Here is an 18,698-nt window from a genome sequence, read left to right on the forward strand (position 1 = left end):
TTTGTTACAATTTATTGTTTATAACATTCTTACATGAATGTAGTAATTTATTTTTTATTCTTTATACTTTTATATCTACTAGAATTAATTATTTTTATTCGCTTCGTTACGTGGACTTGTTACGAATTTTTATTTCAAAAAAATAAAACTATTATTTTTTTTTTGGAAAAGCAAAAGTCAGCATCATCTAGTGTACGATCCTCGAGTTCTCGTACAGTAAAAAATAGTAGGAATATAAGTAGAGTACTGAACTTTCGACAGGGGTAAAACAGAGAACAATATTACCCATGGTGCTACTTGCATATTTAAAAAATACATTTTAATTATATAATTATTTGCTTTAAGTATCTTAACAGCGAGTCAAATTGTAATTTTATGAAAAATATTTTTTTGCTTTCTTAGTTGCAATGTTCTCTATTAGACGGCGCCAGCAACATCATTCCAAAAATCGGTACTATTAAAAATAAACTGCGGATGTTTATGCAAATATCTATTTTTATATCTTCTCTTTAACACTTTGATAAGCGTGAAAAATTAGTTTAAAGTTCCACTAGAAACAAGTTTATTTTTAAAACGAAACTAGCCTATCTTACAATACAAGGAAATAATTACATTTTGTACAATTAACAATAAATATCAGCTTCATCAAAGTATAATAATTGTAACTATTCGTAATATCCTTATTAAACAAAAATTACACGACATGAATATGCATGCAGTCTATCGATCACCGAACGAATCGAATATTCATACATTAATTATACATCGATAACCTCGAAGAATTTGTGGAACAAATGCGAAGTGCATTAAATATCGAGCCTAAACACGATGGTTCGCAGGAAATTTCGGCCGAGCACTTATCAAGTTTGCATAACGATTCTAGAGGCGAAATATTTGCCGCAAAATGCGAATCCATCTGTCGTGGTGAAGGTGGGAAATCGGAAAAGGAGAACTGTAGTTCGAGAGAGAACCGACTCCCCAATTTTCAATGAAGTAATTTTGCAAACTAAGGCGTTGCAATATTACTTTTTAATTGCACCAATTTTCAGTATTTCGTCTTCGATTTATTTTGCCATCTGGAAGAACTTTTGAGCACCAAGATCATGATCGCTGTGTATCTGAAGCAGCATATAAGATCGAAGTTCCATGGGAGTACCAGTTTTGAGATTGCGCTTGTTTGGGAACAACCGGGTAATTATGGGTTTTTGTAGGAGGTGAAATTCCCGTGTGTGATATATTGAGATAATTGTGATTTCTTTAAGTACCACAGGTTTATTGGGGCATACAAATTACTTAATTTCTCTATAAATGAGATATGTCGGTTCGTTAGTATTCAACATGTACCCTAATTAATTTGCTAATGGTTTTAAATAGATCGCCAATATTACCACAAGTGGGCGATGTTGACGAATCCAAAGGATCTTGCGGCGGGACCGAAAGGTTACGTCAAATGCAATATTGCAATCAACGTGAAAGGGGAGAAGATGAGAGTGTATCCTGAAACGGAGGGTGAGGATGATATCGAAGGGTAATTTTCACTTTGAAATATACAAGCGAGTCGACGTAAGAATCTTAGAAACTGAGGCTCGATTAGATTTCTAATATGAAATCATAGCCGATGATTATCAGCAATAGCTGATAAATTAGTTAAATTCTTATAAATCTCGTAACTTACATCCCTCGTCTTCGAGATCGATACAAGAACTTGCAAACTCGATTAAAATGTACCTAGAGCAACTTGGAATTAATACGATGTTCACAGGATAATATAGCGTGAATCCCTCAGAAGATGCACTATTTATCAAGTTTAACCTATATCCTTGCATTTTAATCCTGAGGCGTCCACATTTCCCAATATAACTCGGAATAAAATTTCAAGCTTACGTCTGCGTCCACCTCAGAAAATGGCGAACTACCCCATAAAGCTGTTTTTTGCTCCCGTCTTTGATAAAAGATCGCGTTAACCCTCGGTCATATCGTATCCTCGTCTTTAATCTTCGTGAATCCAGCGTCGCAAATTTGCCCGCGTAACCGTTCATCTACATACATATTGCGTTCCTCGGGAAATAGCGTAGCTGGTTCTCCGGTATCCATTTTAATGTTACACGCCGGTGCCGCGTGTGACGCGAAATCGATTCCGGACCCAGCGAAATTGCGAGTGTATCGCTCGATTAATCGAGATACGAACAATTACAGGAATCTCTTGTTACCAGTTGGCGGCGAGTCTCTGCCGTTCAGGCAACGTGCTCGCTATATTTTCGCGATTTATCGAGCCGACGGGCTGCCGGACATGAGTAGCCTCTGCGTGAAAAACGATTTTCAGAACATTAATCCCTATGTGCAGATATCGTTCGCTGGAATGAAGGTGAAGTTATTTAGTATATAAGATACTTCAAATGTTTGATGTTCTAGAAATTAGAATATTTCTGAGTTTCTTTAGGGTTAATTTTTAGAAATTAACGTAGAATCTTTTAGGGGCGAACCAGCGAGGAGTGGCAAACTTATGCTCCGAGATTCAACGAGAAGATCACGTTCAAAGAAATGTTTCCCTCCCTCTGTCAGCGCGTTCGAATCGCAATTAAACACCGTGTGAATAGTTGTCGAACCTGTGTGGTGGCTTCCTACATTCTCAACATGAGTCACATATCACATTCTGGCGAATACGGTAATTATTAATTGAAGAGAATAAAATGTAAAGAAAAAATTGGCGGGATAAATTAGAGAACACGGTAGAAATTCACGCAGCTGCAAACGAAACATGGATTAACCAGCTTGTTTGTTCCATTTGGGCTGTAAATTCTTTCCCCCAGAGTCCGGCCGCGTTTAATGCAACTAACGTTGTGTAACTCTGATTCGATTTCATCGGATCCGATTTATCCTCTCCGCCTTGGGTTCTCGTAAAATGAAGAATACATGCTCGTTTATTGCCCCGGTCCAATTACCGGAGGATCTTCGTTTTGATTCGAGTATCAGGATACGATTACGATAGCAATCTTGCTACTAGACCGGATTGAATATAATGAGCTATTTCTTACGAGGTCTTCTAGAAAAATTAAATTGGAAACTTGGGTAGTTAGAAATTTGGAAGTGTACAAATTTGATAGTTGTTGATTTGGAAATTTATGAAAGTAGAAATTTAGACAATTAAATTTATGTGAAAATTTAGATATTTAATAATATAGAGCTTCAGCAATTTACCAGTTAAAAAATGTATAGATTACAAAAATGAGGAATTCGAGAATTTAGAGACATCGGTCATATAACGAAATTATAAAGAGCTATCAAGCTCGTGGCTAAAATGAATCGCATATAAGATGTTCCGACATATCGCCAGGTTTCCTGCCAACTTTCGGCCCCTCGTTTCTTCATTTCTACGGTTTTGGATCGTCAGAGAGGAACAGCTGTTTCGGCAAGTGTACAAGCCTCCCATTTTATCGCGGCAGGCTTCTTCTTTCGCTAAAAACTGAAATGGATGACCCAGAAGCGTCGTCAGGAATCAGTGCAGAAACAGAGCCTACCCCTCCCATTATCGAGGTACGTCTATCAATTTCCTCTGCGAATGTCAATCCGCTGCTTGGACTTTATCGTTTTGGCAATTTTACAAGCGCGGATGAAAATTGTGTTACCTCATTTTCATTAAGTCATTTTAGAATGTATCGAAGAATCGGATATTTCATGCATATTTTACATGGAATCCGATATATTTTAAGCTTCCGATTCTGTCGATAAAAAAACGTGTCAACCGCTAATTAAAGAAGTTAAATCCGTGACCCGTTCGAAATTTAGGGGTGGAACTTTTCGAAGCAAAATTAGGGGTTCACTATTTTTCAAAAGGTGCTTTCATCTCCAGAAACTAATTAGGGAGCTTATTTGATGCTTTTGAAACTTTGTTGAAGCTTTTTTGCACAAGTGGGTTTACTATTTTCTAATGAACGTTATTTCCGGAAATTAATTAAAAGCTTCGCTGAAATAAATCTTTTTAGAGACATAGAAAAGTGACTGTACAAGGCGTACACAGTACTTCGGTTTATCGTGATAGAACTTTGTTGAAACTTGATGCAAAATAGCAGGGGGGTTTTCCAAAGGTCCAAAACTAATTAAGAAGTTTATTAACTCATGTGAAACGAGATACAGCTTACTCAATTCTCCGAATATCAGAGTAATTAACATAATTAGAATCCACGATGAATTTCACGACCTACAAAAAATTTAATATCAAATCGTAAGAAGCCAAGCTAATATTGCGAAAATCACTGAAACTTTGTAAGCCTACGACATGAAAGGGGTGAAATCACCCCTATTGTCAACTAACGCTCTAACCCAGCCCTCGTATCGATTCCACGTCCATTAATGCTATCTAATGATTCTTTTCCCAAAGAAAAGCTTATGGAGAACAGAGGAATATTACCTGATCGCTGTCCTCTACGATGCGAGCATGATCGATCGACGATTTTCATGGAAATCGATAAGCTACGAGGTTAGCCTTGGGAACGCCGGTAATAGACAATTCTCGCATAGCCAGTGCTTCGACGACAACGATGGTACTCTCTAAGTTTCTAATCTTAACTCTCTGCACTTGTGTAACAATGTGAAGCACTTCGGTAACTTAGGAATTTGGTGAAAAATAGATCTCATTACCTAAATTTCTCAAGTTCAGTTGCTCAGTGAGAGCAGAAACGGGTGCAAAGGGTTAGCGAAGTTCACAAAGCGGTTACCCTGATTAACACACGATTAATTTTCAACAGGAAACAGAAGGATGCCTGTGTTCGACAGCGGGACCGTGTTACGAATGACTGGCTCTCTGGATGGCAAATGTAATTATCTGCCCCTCGGTTCGAGAAAACCGTGCTTGCATGTCAGATCTTGGTGGCCCAACCTCGGCTGGAGGATGCACAACAGTAACAGCCTGGCTCTCATCGTTCGATTTCTTGTAAGCTCTGCGTTTGTCAATAGTAGCTAAAAACAAGCTTTCCATAAACTAAAATATTCTCACCCTCTTTCGAAATTTTGTCAATATCGATATTCTATTACAACCTTCTTGAACAAAGCGATTGTTATTAACAAGCCGTATTAACAATTTCGTGCGGACGTTTCAACTCCAGCGAATTCCCGGTGGCACTGAAATTTTAAAGGCGCTGCAGACTCCAAGAACTCCCAAGTTCGATAAATGACGCGTTAAAATTCCAAGCCGTTAACGCGAAACCGTTACACAACTTGCCATCAATTTCAAAGAAATATTTCATAAATCCGAGTTCCCGCGAGTTGGGAAATAAGCGAGTTCGAGATAGAACGGTTCGCTAATTGTGTCGACAGGAACAGAAATTGGAGAGACTGGAGGGTCTGGTTATGTTGGAACGACCGGACGTTTACAAACTGTACAACGAAACGATTCGTGCCCTGAAGAGTCATTGCATCCGTTATTTGCATACGCTGGACACGGGACGATACTACGACGAGGGAGGCACCACCAAGTTGGATCGTCATCGCGTGAATCTCTGCCGTAAGGAGATCGAGGATATCCTGAGGAGGATCAAGATCAACGGGGACCTTCCGAGCAACCATTACACCAGGATCGCCATGGCGCACGCGTACCAGTACTTGAGGAAGCTTAAAAAGATTCAGGAAGACGTGAGTCACTTGCAAAAGCTCTCAGAGTTTGGGTAAAGTTTCAAACCAAAGTCCTCTTGAAAAACCTCCTTTAGCAAAATCCACATTGGAGAGGTAAAAAGTCGGGAATCTACAAATTTGGAAACTGCGAATTTGGTGTTAAATCTCGAAAACCTCTCTTGAGCTAACTCCTCAAAAGAAACCCACACATAAAAATCGAGAACCTACAAATTGCGAATTTGAAAGTGTTCGAAAAATCACCTCTCTTGAGGTAGCTCCTTAATCAAAAGAAAGCCACGAGTAGACTAGATCAATCTCTGTTCACGAAAATGAACATATTCATCTCTCCGGATGCTACATCGACTTTTCACAAATTTACCAGCCTCAGCATAGCCTGCCAGACGTTTTCATTTGGATGATGGCTGGCTCGAAGCGAGTAGCGTACGCCCGGTTCTCGCCAGAGGAGATCATTTATTCAGAACAGGAGACAGAGAGAGGGAGCAAGTGTGGCAGGCAAGTGGACGTGTTCCTGAAGAATCCGTCCGACGAAGACGAGGCAGATTATGCAGCCTGCAAGCTGCAGATTTTTCTATGGCTGGGAACCGCGGAGTACATCGGTGCCTGCTGGTCCTCGCTTCCGCCGGGATACAAGGTGGATCACGAGAGGAACGTCGACTCGTTCCCGAAATATTTCGAGTACACTCGATCCACGGTAATGACAAACCGTTCTCTGGGCCAAGGTCGAAGTTCTAATTAATTCGAGAGATGCGTGGTGCAAATTAGGTGCATTTTCAATGACATATTTTTTATATTTTGGAGTATGCGAGATTCTTAATTATGTTAACGATTCGAGGAAAAACGAATGGTACACGATACGCGTTTGTGATAAGAGTAATGCAAGTCCCCGAGCGAACACGCCTTTGTAAATGCAATTGAATATGCACTTTCTCCTATTACGTTCGCGTATGTTTCGAAAGCTGTAGGATTTTTCTCTGGTTATTTAACGGTGGAATCGGTTACATCCTTAGGGAAACTCTGTCTTAAGGTTAACTCCTTAAGCATTCCGAGCTTCCTTGTAAGCCATTTGAATTATTTAGTCCATCGGTTTGTATAACTCAAATGCCGAATTAGTACAATTACACAGGTACTCTGCAATTATACCGTCAATAGCACAGATCCTTTGATCAGCAAATCTAACATTTAGAGCATCGGGCCATTAAAGCCAATAATAGGGAATACATTGTTAAACGTAGCTATCTTCAATTATTAATTCCACTATTAATTTTCTGATACAGTTTTAAGTTGAAAAGTCAGAGTTCAGTAATTCAGAAATAAATGTTCAGTAAATACGGATGAACCTTAGACGTCTCTCGAAATAGTGTCACCTTATAGAGAATATAGCATCTTGCGTTCCAGGCATTCCAATTACGAGCACATATATTCCAAGGTTGCTTTGATCCCGGGATGGATGCATCCGGTTTATTGGATCCGCTGGTTCGCGTTGCGTTTCACGGTTACACGGCCACGACACGAGTGAGTATCGATAATTCACCAACAATTGCAACTACTTTATACCGCAACTCTATTATAAGCTCCTACGTTTGATGCTCTTATCATCGACACTCCATAGATCTTTCAATGTGACTATGATAGTGAGGGGTTAAACTTGATCCACTTTAATCTTGAACTATTTCCTTTTACATGGGTGCTTTTAGATTGTAAAGCACTTCATAGTTTTTTCAATATGACCAACTATGATAGTGAGAGGTTAAACTTGATCCACTTTAACCTTAAACTATTTCCATTTACATAGGTACTTTTAGATTGTAAAGCACTTCATAGTTCTTTCAATATGACTCTGATAGTGAGGGGTTAAACTTGATCCACTTTAATCTTGAACTATTTACATGGGTACTTTTAGGTTGTAAAGCAATTCATAGTTCTTTCAATATGACCAACTATGATAGTGAGAGGTTAAACTTGATCCACTTTAACCTTAAACTAGTTCCATTTACATAGGTACTTTTAGATTGTAAAGCACTTCATAGTTCTTTCAATATGACTCTGATAGTGAGGGGTTAAACTTGATCCACTTTAATCTTGAACTATTTGCATGGGTACTTTTAGGTTGTAAAGCACTTCATAGTTCTTCCAATATGACCAACTATGATAGTGAGAGGTTAAACTTGATCAACTTTAACTTTGAACTATTTCCATTTATACAGGTACTTTTAGAATGTAAAGCACTCCATAGTTCTTTCAATATGACTATGATAGTGAGAGGTTAAACTTCATCCATTTTAACTTTGAACTCCTTACATGGTTACTTTTAGGTTATAAAGCAAAGTTTGGACCCCTACTGGGACCAAACCCTGATTCTGCCTCCGAGAACCGTGCATGGAGCAAAAGAGTACATCAAATTAAATCCACCGTCGGTGTTACTTGAAGTTTTCGATCAGGACATCTGCGTGAGTGATTTCTGAAATATCTAGTGAATCGTAATCAATGCCTGATTACTCATCAGAACCGACCCGAAAATATACGATTCTAAAATTTACAGGGCATCAAGGAGTTCTGCGGAAGATGCACAGCCATTCCATTAGTTAAACTCGCAGAGGAAACTTACTCGCCGCCTGATTTCCCTCCGAAACTCGAGTGGTACAAATTTAAATCGCAAAGGGATTGCAGCGGCTCCGTGCTCGCTGCATTCGAGCTCATAGAGGTGAGACAGGCGATACTAATCGATACTTGCAAGCCTTTTCCATCTTCCGTTAACATCTTTTGCACCCATTAATTTCGACCTCGATATTTACGATCTGTGTACAATTTCTCCTCCTTGCATATTGAACATACGTGTACATGAAATTGAGTGTGTATACCTTGTTTCATGTAATGAAAGCGTACCATAAATTTCTTTAAACACATAAAGTATGACTGCAAAATATTTGCAGGTGGAGGACGATGAAAATGTGGATAGGCCAATAGACCCGTCAGAGCCGGAAATTATTTATAACATACCGACCGACATCAGGCCAAAAATGGCGAGTTACAGGCTGGAGGTTATATTTTGGGGTGTGCGCGATATGAAGAAGATTTATTACTTGCCCGTGACGAGACCCAGAATTATAATAGAATGTGCGGGAGTCAACGTCAAATCAGAGGTGATGGAGAATGTTAAAAGATTTAGTAACTTCGAGGAACCGCACATCATCGTTAGCTTGGTAATATTAATATCGATAAACGAAGGTAATTCGTTGCATCGGTTTTTCTTTTTCAAAGGACATGCCAGAGCTCGATATCTATTATCCTTCCATCATCATAAAAGCTTACGACTCGCGAGGATTCGGTTGCTTCAAATACGCTGGGATTTGCATCGTGCCTTCTCTTAACGTGTTTCTGGAGCAATTAATAACCGAAGAGGAATACGACGAGCAGATACACGAGTCGGGATTCATTGCAAAACTTCGGTGGAAGAAACAATCGACTACAATACGTAAGTCTCATAAATTATTTCTGTAGCCATTTGCATATCTTCGCTCAAACTATGTGCATTTGTCTCTATTCGCTTGTAAGAATAGTGGAGAAATTCCATTTCAAAGTTCACTCTTCAGTCTTTGATTAAAATACGCGGAAAAATGAACGCTCATATGTTTCGAGCGTACTAAACATTTAATCTCAGCTACATCGATTCGGAACTTCCTCATATAAGAGTTAATAACGCCATGGAAATGCTTGCTGCACGTAACAGTGAAGTTTGTTAATTAAAGTTCGCACATCAGGTTCGGTACAAATGTTTTTTACCAGCATATCTCTAGTTTATACTACAACGAAACTGGAATTAGCTGCAGATAGATTTTCATTTAATTTTGAATCAATAGAAGAGATCATTTCCCTATTTTTATTTTAGTCCCGCTCCCGACCGACCACGACCCAACGAAGGCCGAGAGTCAAGAATTGATCCCCTACAAGAAGATGATCATTAAAGAGTCCTCGAAGTTTCAAAAGATCCTGCGATCTGTAAAGAAGCTCCTCTCTGTCGTGCTCCCCTGGAGAAGAAAGAAAAGGAAAAAACCCAAGCTACAATCGAAACGTGACGACGACTCGTTCGATTGGTGGAGCAAATACTACGCCTCTTTGGAAGTAGGAATATCGGATCAGGGTTTTGGATCTTGTAAGGATAAGTTTTCGTTTGCAGAAGGAGAAAAGCAGACAATTAGGCAAGGATATTCCCGAGGAGCTCGTGGCGACGTTCAAGGTACGACGCTTTAGCGAATTTTCAGCAGCTCAGCTGTCTCTCATTGGACGGGAAACAGGTGTACGACGGGGAACTGGAGATGCAACCGGAGTTTGCCGGCTTCCAGGATCGTCTGAGAACGTTCGAGCTCTGGAGAGGGAAGAAGACCGGGGATCCTGCTTACGATAGAGACAATTATGTCGGGAAATTCAAGGTTCGCCGCTGACTTGTCATTTGCACGGAATAGTTTTGCTAAAATGTTGCGAGAAACAACGATAACTGTTGACGAATTTGCCGCGGAGTTGCTTGCAAAATACCGAAACTGTTACGTTATCTAGTTACCTAGTCTACAGAAACAGTAGACTTTAATAGCTCTTTAGATACACTTTAATAGCTCACATATGTGATAAAAAAATTTAACACAAAGGATCTTGCATTACAATTTGAAAAATTAATTTGGGAAATTTAGCATCTAAGCGAGTAATAATGAACTGCCTAATGATCGTGCCATTAAGCGACAATTTTTCTCCTCCCAACTGCATTCGAAATAACTGAATCCTTTCCTAATTTCAAACTTTATTCAACGAGTTGCTGTCATCTGGCAGACAGCCAGCGTCCGCTTTCCAAACAATTAAACGGCACTATTGCAGGCTGTCTTCTGTCCCGTTACATTATTTTCATCTCGGGAAAATAGGATTCCGCGTCTCGTCGCACGACCGAATAATTTCCCTCCAATTACCACGGCGAACACTTTCAATCCGTTTCTCGAAAAACTTTAAACTGCCGTCGTTAAAGAGAAATACGAGGCGTCGTAAAAATCCGACTTTCATCCGCAGGGCCACATAGCGGTGTACCGTTGGCCGCATCCGGATAACTTACCGTGCAAAACACGGAGCGGTAGAAACGCGGTTAACGGTTTATGCGACGATTATCCGCCGGCGGAGCTCGTCAGACTTCTGGTTAGGCTGTACGTGCTAAAGGGTGAGTTCCATGGCGTTCAACCGAGATCGTACTATCGATTCTCCTCGTAGGTATCAATTTGCAGCCTAATGATCCGCTTAGCGGCAAGTCTGATCCTTACTTGTGCGTCAAACTTGGCAAGACTTTCATCAACGATAAGAAGAACTACGTGCCTAACCAGCTGAATCCCACTTTCGGAAGGTACGGATTAGGTTTAACTCTTTTATTCATCAGCTGTATTGAGATTGTAAAATTTTTAGATACGTGCAATTTTTATGTGCGTTTCGGGATTAAAAGGTTAACGAATATCGGCTTTCATTGTTAGTTATTGGGCGGATTTAATTGCCTTTCGGGATTTTTGAATTTGTGGAAGCCTGAAAAGAGAAGTAGGAAAAATCTGTAAATGTAGAACATCGGAAATTATCCTTTTGCAGGCTGTTCGAGATAGAAGCCACATTTCCCCACGATTACCTGCTAACCATACAAGTATGGGACTACGACGTAAGCTCGGCCGACGATCTGATAGGAGAAACTAAAATCGACTTGGAAAATCGATTTTACAGCCGGCATCGAGCCACCTGTGGCATATCGAGCAAGTATAATATCGAAGGTTATAATGCTTGGAGAGACCGCGAGAGACCGACGCAGATACTCGAGCAACTCTGCAAGAAAAATAATCTGCCACCGCCGGAGTTCGACGAGAATTATGTGAAGATCGGACGGAAACGATTCGCCTTTACCGATCAGGACGAGACGAGTCTGTCTTCCGAAATAAATCGTTGGAGCTCATCCCACGAGTTACGCATTCTTTATCGGTGATAGATGATTCTTATTCAGACAGGAAAGAACGCATGGCGTTAATGGTTCTTCATCAATGGCAAGATTTTCCCATTTGCGGATGCACTTTGGTGCCGGAACATCTAGAAAGAAGACCACTTTTCAACGTCGCCAAGTACGGTCTGGAACAGGTTAGATTTATTACCCGACAAATATTCATCTTTAAGAATTGTATCTTAATGTGCATTGTCTTTAGTTATCTTTGTTAATTGTTGCAAACCGAGTAAATTTTTAGAGGGAATTTTTCAGACGGGTGTCTGTTTCGACTGTCTAAATATTTATCGGTCGTTTCAGGGCAAATTGGAACTTTGGATCGACATGTTTCAATTCGACGAGCTTCCACCGAAGCCACCCGTAGACATTACCGCCCCCGTACCAGAGGAATATGAAATTCGCGTGATCGTTTGGAATACCGAGGATGTGCCACTCGTTGAAAGTCAATTCCTCACGGGAGAAAAGTGCTCCGATATTTACGTGAAAGGGTACGTACGAAAATGGCATCGGTAAATAGACCTTCTACTCTCAAGAGAATATTCTAGACCCTCTTCACAGATTTTTTATGAACCTTACATTCGAAATGATACTATGTACTTTATTGTACAAGGACTAACATTTTGAAACTCAAGTCTTAAAACTTAATTACACAAGATATTTTGTATTATACAAGATATTTTGTATGATCACTTCCATTTTGAAATAGACTTTCAAAAGGGTAAAACTATCTGATTCATGATCACAGTTGGATTCTGTACGACGACTACCAAAAAACGGACGTCCACTACAACTCCCTAAACGGAGAGGGAAACTTCAACTGGAGGTTCGTATTTCGAGTGATGTACTCGAAACGCGAGAAGGTGATGGTTGTTCGTAGGAAGATGTCCCTATTGGCCAGAAGCGAGATCGAGGAGAAAATGCCGTGCAAACTGCACTTGCAAGTTTGGGACAGCGACCACTTCAGTTCGGATGACTTTCTAGGTGCGGTGAAAATCTCTCGAAGTTAATTAAACGTTCATTGATTCGATCAATTGATTTTAGGCGCGCTGACGTTAGACCTGGCGAGAATGCCACGAGGAAGTTCCAACGCCAAGAGCTGCACGCTGAGTTTGCTCGATCCGAACTTGCCGACCATCGATTTGTTTAAAGCGACACGGATCAAAGCTTGGTGGCCGTTTGCTAGTGGTGTCGCGACCGGAAATTACGTTCAATCGGTGAGTATGGATATTCGTTTTGGTCGTTGACACGGGTCTTTGATCTGCTGAATTTAATTTGTTTGAAAAATTGAAAGGGGGTTTAAAAGTAATTGTGTAACTTTTATGTGTCGAATAATTTTGTAGAAAAATATTACTCGATAATTGAAACTGATGCAAGTATAATTTAGGGCAAAGTCGAATTAGAATTGTCAGTTCTGAAGGGGGATGAAGCGGACGAGCAACCGGTAGGAAGAGGAAGAGACCCACCCCAAAATCTTCCTCCACCAAAGTACGTTAATTAAACGAAATCCTACGTCAGCAAAGTAAACCTGATACCACAATAACGATCGATTCATAAGTATTAACCCTCTCAAATTTTGAAAGAAAAATTTCAAGCCCTTGCTAATTTTGAATAATTATAAGAAAATAATATTGAAGTTGATAGAAGTCGATATAGATTCTTTTATCTAAACGAACTCGCAAATCGTGAAAATTTAATTATTCGTAAGTGACTTACAGCTATTCGAAGAACATAATATTATTTATTCAACGTTCTCTATGGAGTTACCGTAGCACGATCGAAATAAAACCGAGCATGAAGTAGACGTGGCTCGATACCATATTCCGCCGCAAATGAAATTAGAGCTGGCCATCGAGCTTAAATGGATTAATTCCCGATTTTGATCGTCAATCTGTATAACTACGAGTAGCTTCGTTAATCAGATCATTCCGTCCGGTGTGCTCGAGTTCACTCGAAATGTATCCTCGTACTGATGAATTTTAGGAAACTATTTGAATAACCAAAATGTCGGAAACTATTGCAAACCATTAATTTTTAAATGGGTTTGTACATTTTGGAAACCTAAGAATTTGAGAATCTATAAATTTGTATGTTTAGGAATGTAATACTTTAATAACATAGGAATCTGGTAACATGAAATAGTATTCAGTACAACATGCAATATTTCAATTACCCAGAATACATTTCCATCAGTTCCAGCTCAAAAGTATCCATTTACAAACATTTGAAACTCGTTGAGACCAACAAATTCGTAAATACGTTGACCCATGTACGTTTCGTTCACGCTGAACGTTTAATGAAGTTCAAACGTCCGACGGATCTGCAATCGGAATTATCGTTCCGGGTGTAATTAAACCAAAACACATTGGTTAAATCACCATTACGTAATTAAACGCGTATCTTGTTTTCGTTAATCTTTGTCGCACACGTAAGCGAATATTTTTTACCGAACAAATGCACTAAATGGAGATTTCGTTCAAGTAACAAATTATGAAAAACATGGGATAATATTAGAAACTGCCTCATCAATTTTAAGTTACGTAAACAGTTTAGCAATGTTCAAAATGGCTGGCCATAGTGATCGATTTCAAAACATGTGTGATATCGATTAACAGAACAAACACATATGTGAAACTAGTATATTAAATTGTAACTCGAAGCTTTAGGTAAAATTTTCCAAAGTTACCAGCTGTTTAAATTCTACATTCTACGTTCTAGCAAATCATCCATCCCCAATCCTGTCGCTGTCGTTAACAGACCTGTTTCCTTAAATTTATAGCCGACCGGATACGTCGTTTTCGTGGTTCCGAAATCCGTGGAAGGCCTTTCGTTTCGTGGTCTGCCGTTATTACAAATGGAGAGTGATATGCTGCCTGATATGCGTGTTGCTGCTGGTGCTATTCGGCTGCGGAATCTACGCGTTCCCCGGCTACACGGTGAAACGTCTTCTAGGCGCTTGAAACGCGGTGAAAAAACAGCAGCGGTTAGCGGCGATGAAAAATGATCATAAATGCGAGAATTAGGTCGGCCGACGGAAGAATTATCGATTATGACCACTTCACACGATAACTCCGACGCCATTTCGGCACCGTTAATTGCGGGACAACGCGGTGGAGTCGGTTAACGACCATTTTCGCCAATTAACGCCTGCTTGTTTATTATAAGCCTGAATTAATGGGTCACCGTTCTATGGCTCTGTAATTCGATATACAAACATTGTATACAGACTTTGTAACAAAACTTTGGAGTTTTTCAAACTACGCGCTATTTTATTCTTTGAATGTCTGAAACACATTCATCGTGCGATTTCTTAAAAGATATTCTGGGTGACCCGACTTCTTATTCTCGTTTGTTTTTGTTAATTAAAAAAACCTGCAAAAAATTTTATAATATGCGTGGGTGACCTTGTACATTTGACTTTAGAAATAAATCTGAAAATCCAACCCCTATTTGTTTTAATTAAGGTCATTTAGAAAAAGATCCGAATTTAGAGAGCAATCGAATCACCAGAATTTCTGAAAGGTCAAAAATTTTGCATGAGCGAGGTAAAAATTATTCCACGTTTTGAAAATCCTTTGCACAGGGCATATTTCACTGGCGTATTTGAGCACGTTTCAAACTCTCTTGGCAAATATAAATTAGTCACGTGCTTCTACATTAATCAGATTCTAACAAAGCCCGCTATCAGCATAAGTCTGCGGAATAAAACATGAATGCAACAAAATCATATTGTGGAACGATTTTGTTTCTTCGGTTTTAACTGATCTGCGTGATGAAAATGCGAGTTAGCCAGCCAGGTGGAAAAGAGGTAACGTGACGCAACGAAAAGATCAATAACTCAACCGTTTCGGTCGAAAGTTTATTGAACTCGACTTTTCTTAACCCTAGAACAATGAACCTTTCATTGTGCTATTGGCACGGCGACGGCTCGGTGTATTTATATCCTCTTTTCGAATAGTTCCTATAATTAGAGTAATTATGGTAATTGCTTGTACAGCTTAAGTGACTTTGAAGAACTTTAAATTTTTTAAGATGCTCTGAAAATTCCTAAATTTGCAATGATTATATTTTCGAATTTGTAAGTCTCGACTTTCAGGTTCTTTCAAGTGACATTTTTTAGAGGTTCGTATAAATAAGGCTTTTCGACGAAACAGATTAAAAGATATCGTCTCGGATTTATCTCAAGGTTTATGGGTCTCCGGCGCGGAAAGTTAGTATTCGTTCGAAACGAATCCAGTCAGTTTTACGATATCGATGAGCGACCTAGGCATTTTTTACACCGTCCTATCTCTCTGTCACGTCGTGACATAAACCTTTTTACGGCTGAACTCGAGCAAACGGTTCTAAGTAGTTTAATCTTCTTTGCTGTCATAGAGACTCGAAACGAGACACCGTGCAAAAAGATGGACCGCCTTTATAACTTTCAAGCAAATCCTAACTTTTAATATTTCTAGATGCGTAGAATGATGCATTAGGTACAAAAAGAATGCAAATGCGAAGTTAATAATGATGGATTCTATTTGTTAGTCATCGGGTGGACAGCAAAAGTTTGATCGATTTCGGTGCTGCCTCCATGAAGCCCTTATATTTCCTTCGTTGTCTTTTATCACCATTATTGGTTACCGATATCGTGGACCATCGAAATACGTCTTCGAATTTCGCGCTGTAAAAAATCGAGCGTGCCTCCACGCGATCCTCCATTATTTTCATGTGACGTTTCTCACGAATCCATCAAGCCCAACTGACGTATAAATGCGCGAAACGGATGTGCCGTATATCTGTACGTGGACTGTTCGATCGGTTCTAACACATAGAAGGAAATATAACTGTCTAACAAGAAATTTTAGAACTCCAGTACTGTCTAGATCGTTTCGTTCAATAAAAAATTATAACCGTTACGATAAATCTCCGAAACGGTGCCAACATTCCGTGCCAAAAGCACCGGTCCACTGGTTAAACAATTACCGTTCGTAGATTAGCCGTATCTCATTAGGCAAACATCAAGGTTCGCATTAAATCCAAACACGGGGCAAAGTACATCGAATAAACACACTGAATCAGTGATCAAGCTCGAAGGGGTTAATACACGCGAACCTGCAGTCGACGATTGCATGCTGTTTCTCGAAAAACCGGGTCTCCGGGGGAAACCGGTGCCGTTAAACGGTCATACTTCGGCTGAACCCCTCGCGAGTTTGTCAGCCAAGTTTTCGGGCCGACTGAATTCACTTATTACACAGCCGGAGAGTCACGCGAATGCATATGCAAGAGAATGCATGCTACGTCCACTACAATCTGTTTCACAAGACATCTCGATTGCCAAGTTTTTGACTTATTGCACCAGATGGTTATCCGTCACTTCAACACCTGTCCACTTGTCAAATCTTTTACAAGCTGTTCTGACAGGTCTTGACATTCGAAACAGGAAATATTTGTAGAACCTTCATGCGTTCTAAATTTAACTTGTTTCTTCCAATATTTGCAAAGGGTATTTTTGATTGAGCAGACCATTTGCAGTCATGCTTAAAAAGTGAGTTTGATACTCGCTCTGATTAGAGGGTGTATTTTTAAATGGCTTAATAAAGGTGATTAAACGTTTCGCGGATTACTTTCTTGTGGAACACGCTGTAATATCGGTCTTAACGCCATCGCGTGCTCTATCCGACCAAGTATCTCTCGATTGTGGGCCAATGACCCGGCCCGATGAAAAGTTTCACCCTGTTCCGCGATAACGTCGAGATTTCGCCTACGATTCTACCAGAAATCTTCCTGCACCCTCTGCCACCCCTGCGGCTGGATTTATGACAGAATTATCAGTGCGCTAGTCGCGGATATCTCGGGCTAAATTTATGCAGCTCTTCTTCCTCTTAATTTATCACGGAAATAGCAAGTTCAACGATTTCTGGAAGTCGCGAATAGTGATACAAGAGATCTAACTTTTAATTTTTCTGAGAACGGTGTCCGAAACTTTTTAGACTTCAATGCCTCTCGTAGGAGTGCTAGAGCATCAAAAAGACACTCTCAAGGTAGACACTCGTAAGGTAGAAAACAAAGGAGTCGTTATAGCAAGGATAACGTCGTTAAAAGTAAAAAAGAAGATGCTTTCTCTGAACGGAGCGACTTCGTTGTCTCTTTCTATGGCCAGAGAGAAATTTATAAGGAGTACAAGGAGTTCCACACTTTTGAATTTTTCAGAAAGTTCTCAGAAATTTTATTTTTTGGATGAAATTGCAATTATTACGAGGTACATGTTCTACTAAAAAATTTCTTCGAGTATTGCCAGTGAAACAGGGTGCAGTAGAGGAATAAAAGATAGGTTTCCCATGAAATCCGTAAGCGTGTTTTATCGATATCACGAAACACGATCGTCAAACTTGGAAGCGACCTCGTTTACAGGGCTGTGTACGCGCGACTCCGCTTTCGTGACAAGAGGAAGGCGTGCGAGTGCCTGGAAATTTGTCTTGCGACGGAAGCTTTTTCAGGACGAAGACTCGTCACGACCCGGATGTCAGCTTTCGTACAGAGCGAACTGCTAAATTGTCACAGACGCGAAAGTTCGGTTGTAACATCCTCTCTCTGTCGATCGTTTGAACGCTTTGTCTAAGATCAAAAGCCTGTCGTTTCAGATCATCTCATGATCTTGAAAGCTTCGTAGAAATATATTCTGAAATACATTCGTTAAAATTGCGAAGCAAAATGATAGACACGATAGTAAATAAAATCTTGTGAACAAGATATTTCTTCGATCTCATAAAGATGTCGCGGGGCACTCGGCCAGGTGTAGAACAAACCGAAAGTTGGTGTACAAAAGTCCTGTCGAGAAGTAGCACGGAAGAGGGGACGATTTATGGTCATTAAATAATGTAACGAAATTTATTCAGTGGCTGTCGTTCCAGGAACCCGAGGCGTTAAATTTTCGAGGCACGAACGTGTGTCTGCGATTGCGATATTAATGGGCAGTGTGTAATAGGGATCCGATAGCTGGCCGTTCGCCAACCATCGACTCGCCCGCCACGTTTCATCGCCAGATTCCTCGACCCAAGAAATTGCTCGAGCTCCATTTCATCGTGTG

The 18,698-nt window shown here is 40.0% G+C and overlaps 1 protein-coding gene across 1 annotated transcript; it reads left to right on the top strand.

The window, feature by feature from the left end:
• Positions 1-616: 616 nt before the first annotated feature.
• LOC100879163 (otoferlin) lies at positions 617-15,050 on the top strand. Its single transcript, XM_076537244.1, is given in 27 exon segments — positions 617-993; positions 1,050-1,191; positions 1,375-1,528; positions 2,197-2,365; positions 2,476-2,665; positions 3,335-3,534; positions 4,379-4,541; positions 4,746-4,930; positions 5,314-5,628; positions 5,990-6,319; positions 7,024-7,140; positions 7,941-8,075; positions 8,168-8,329; positions 8,559-8,828; positions 8,887-9,100; positions 9,515-9,747; positions 9,803-9,935; positions 9,937-10,055; positions 10,678-10,822; positions 10,873-11,002; positions 11,236-11,558; positions 11,624-11,769; positions 11,933-12,120; positions 12,378-12,613; positions 12,674-12,846; positions 13,017-13,117; positions 14,409-15,050. Coding segments are annotated over 27 exon segments (5,019 nt in total). The 5' UTR covers positions 617-828; the 3' UTR covers positions 14,590-15,050.
• Positions 15,051-18,698: the final 3,648 nt, after the last annotated feature.

The sequence above is a fragment of the Megachile rotundata genome, chromosome 11 (assembly GCF_050947335.1).
Source record: "Megachile rotundata isolate GNS110a chromosome 11, iyMegRotu1, whole genome shotgun sequence".
NCBI lineage: Eukaryota > Metazoa > Arthropoda > Insecta > Hymenoptera > Megachilidae > Megachile > Megachile rotundata.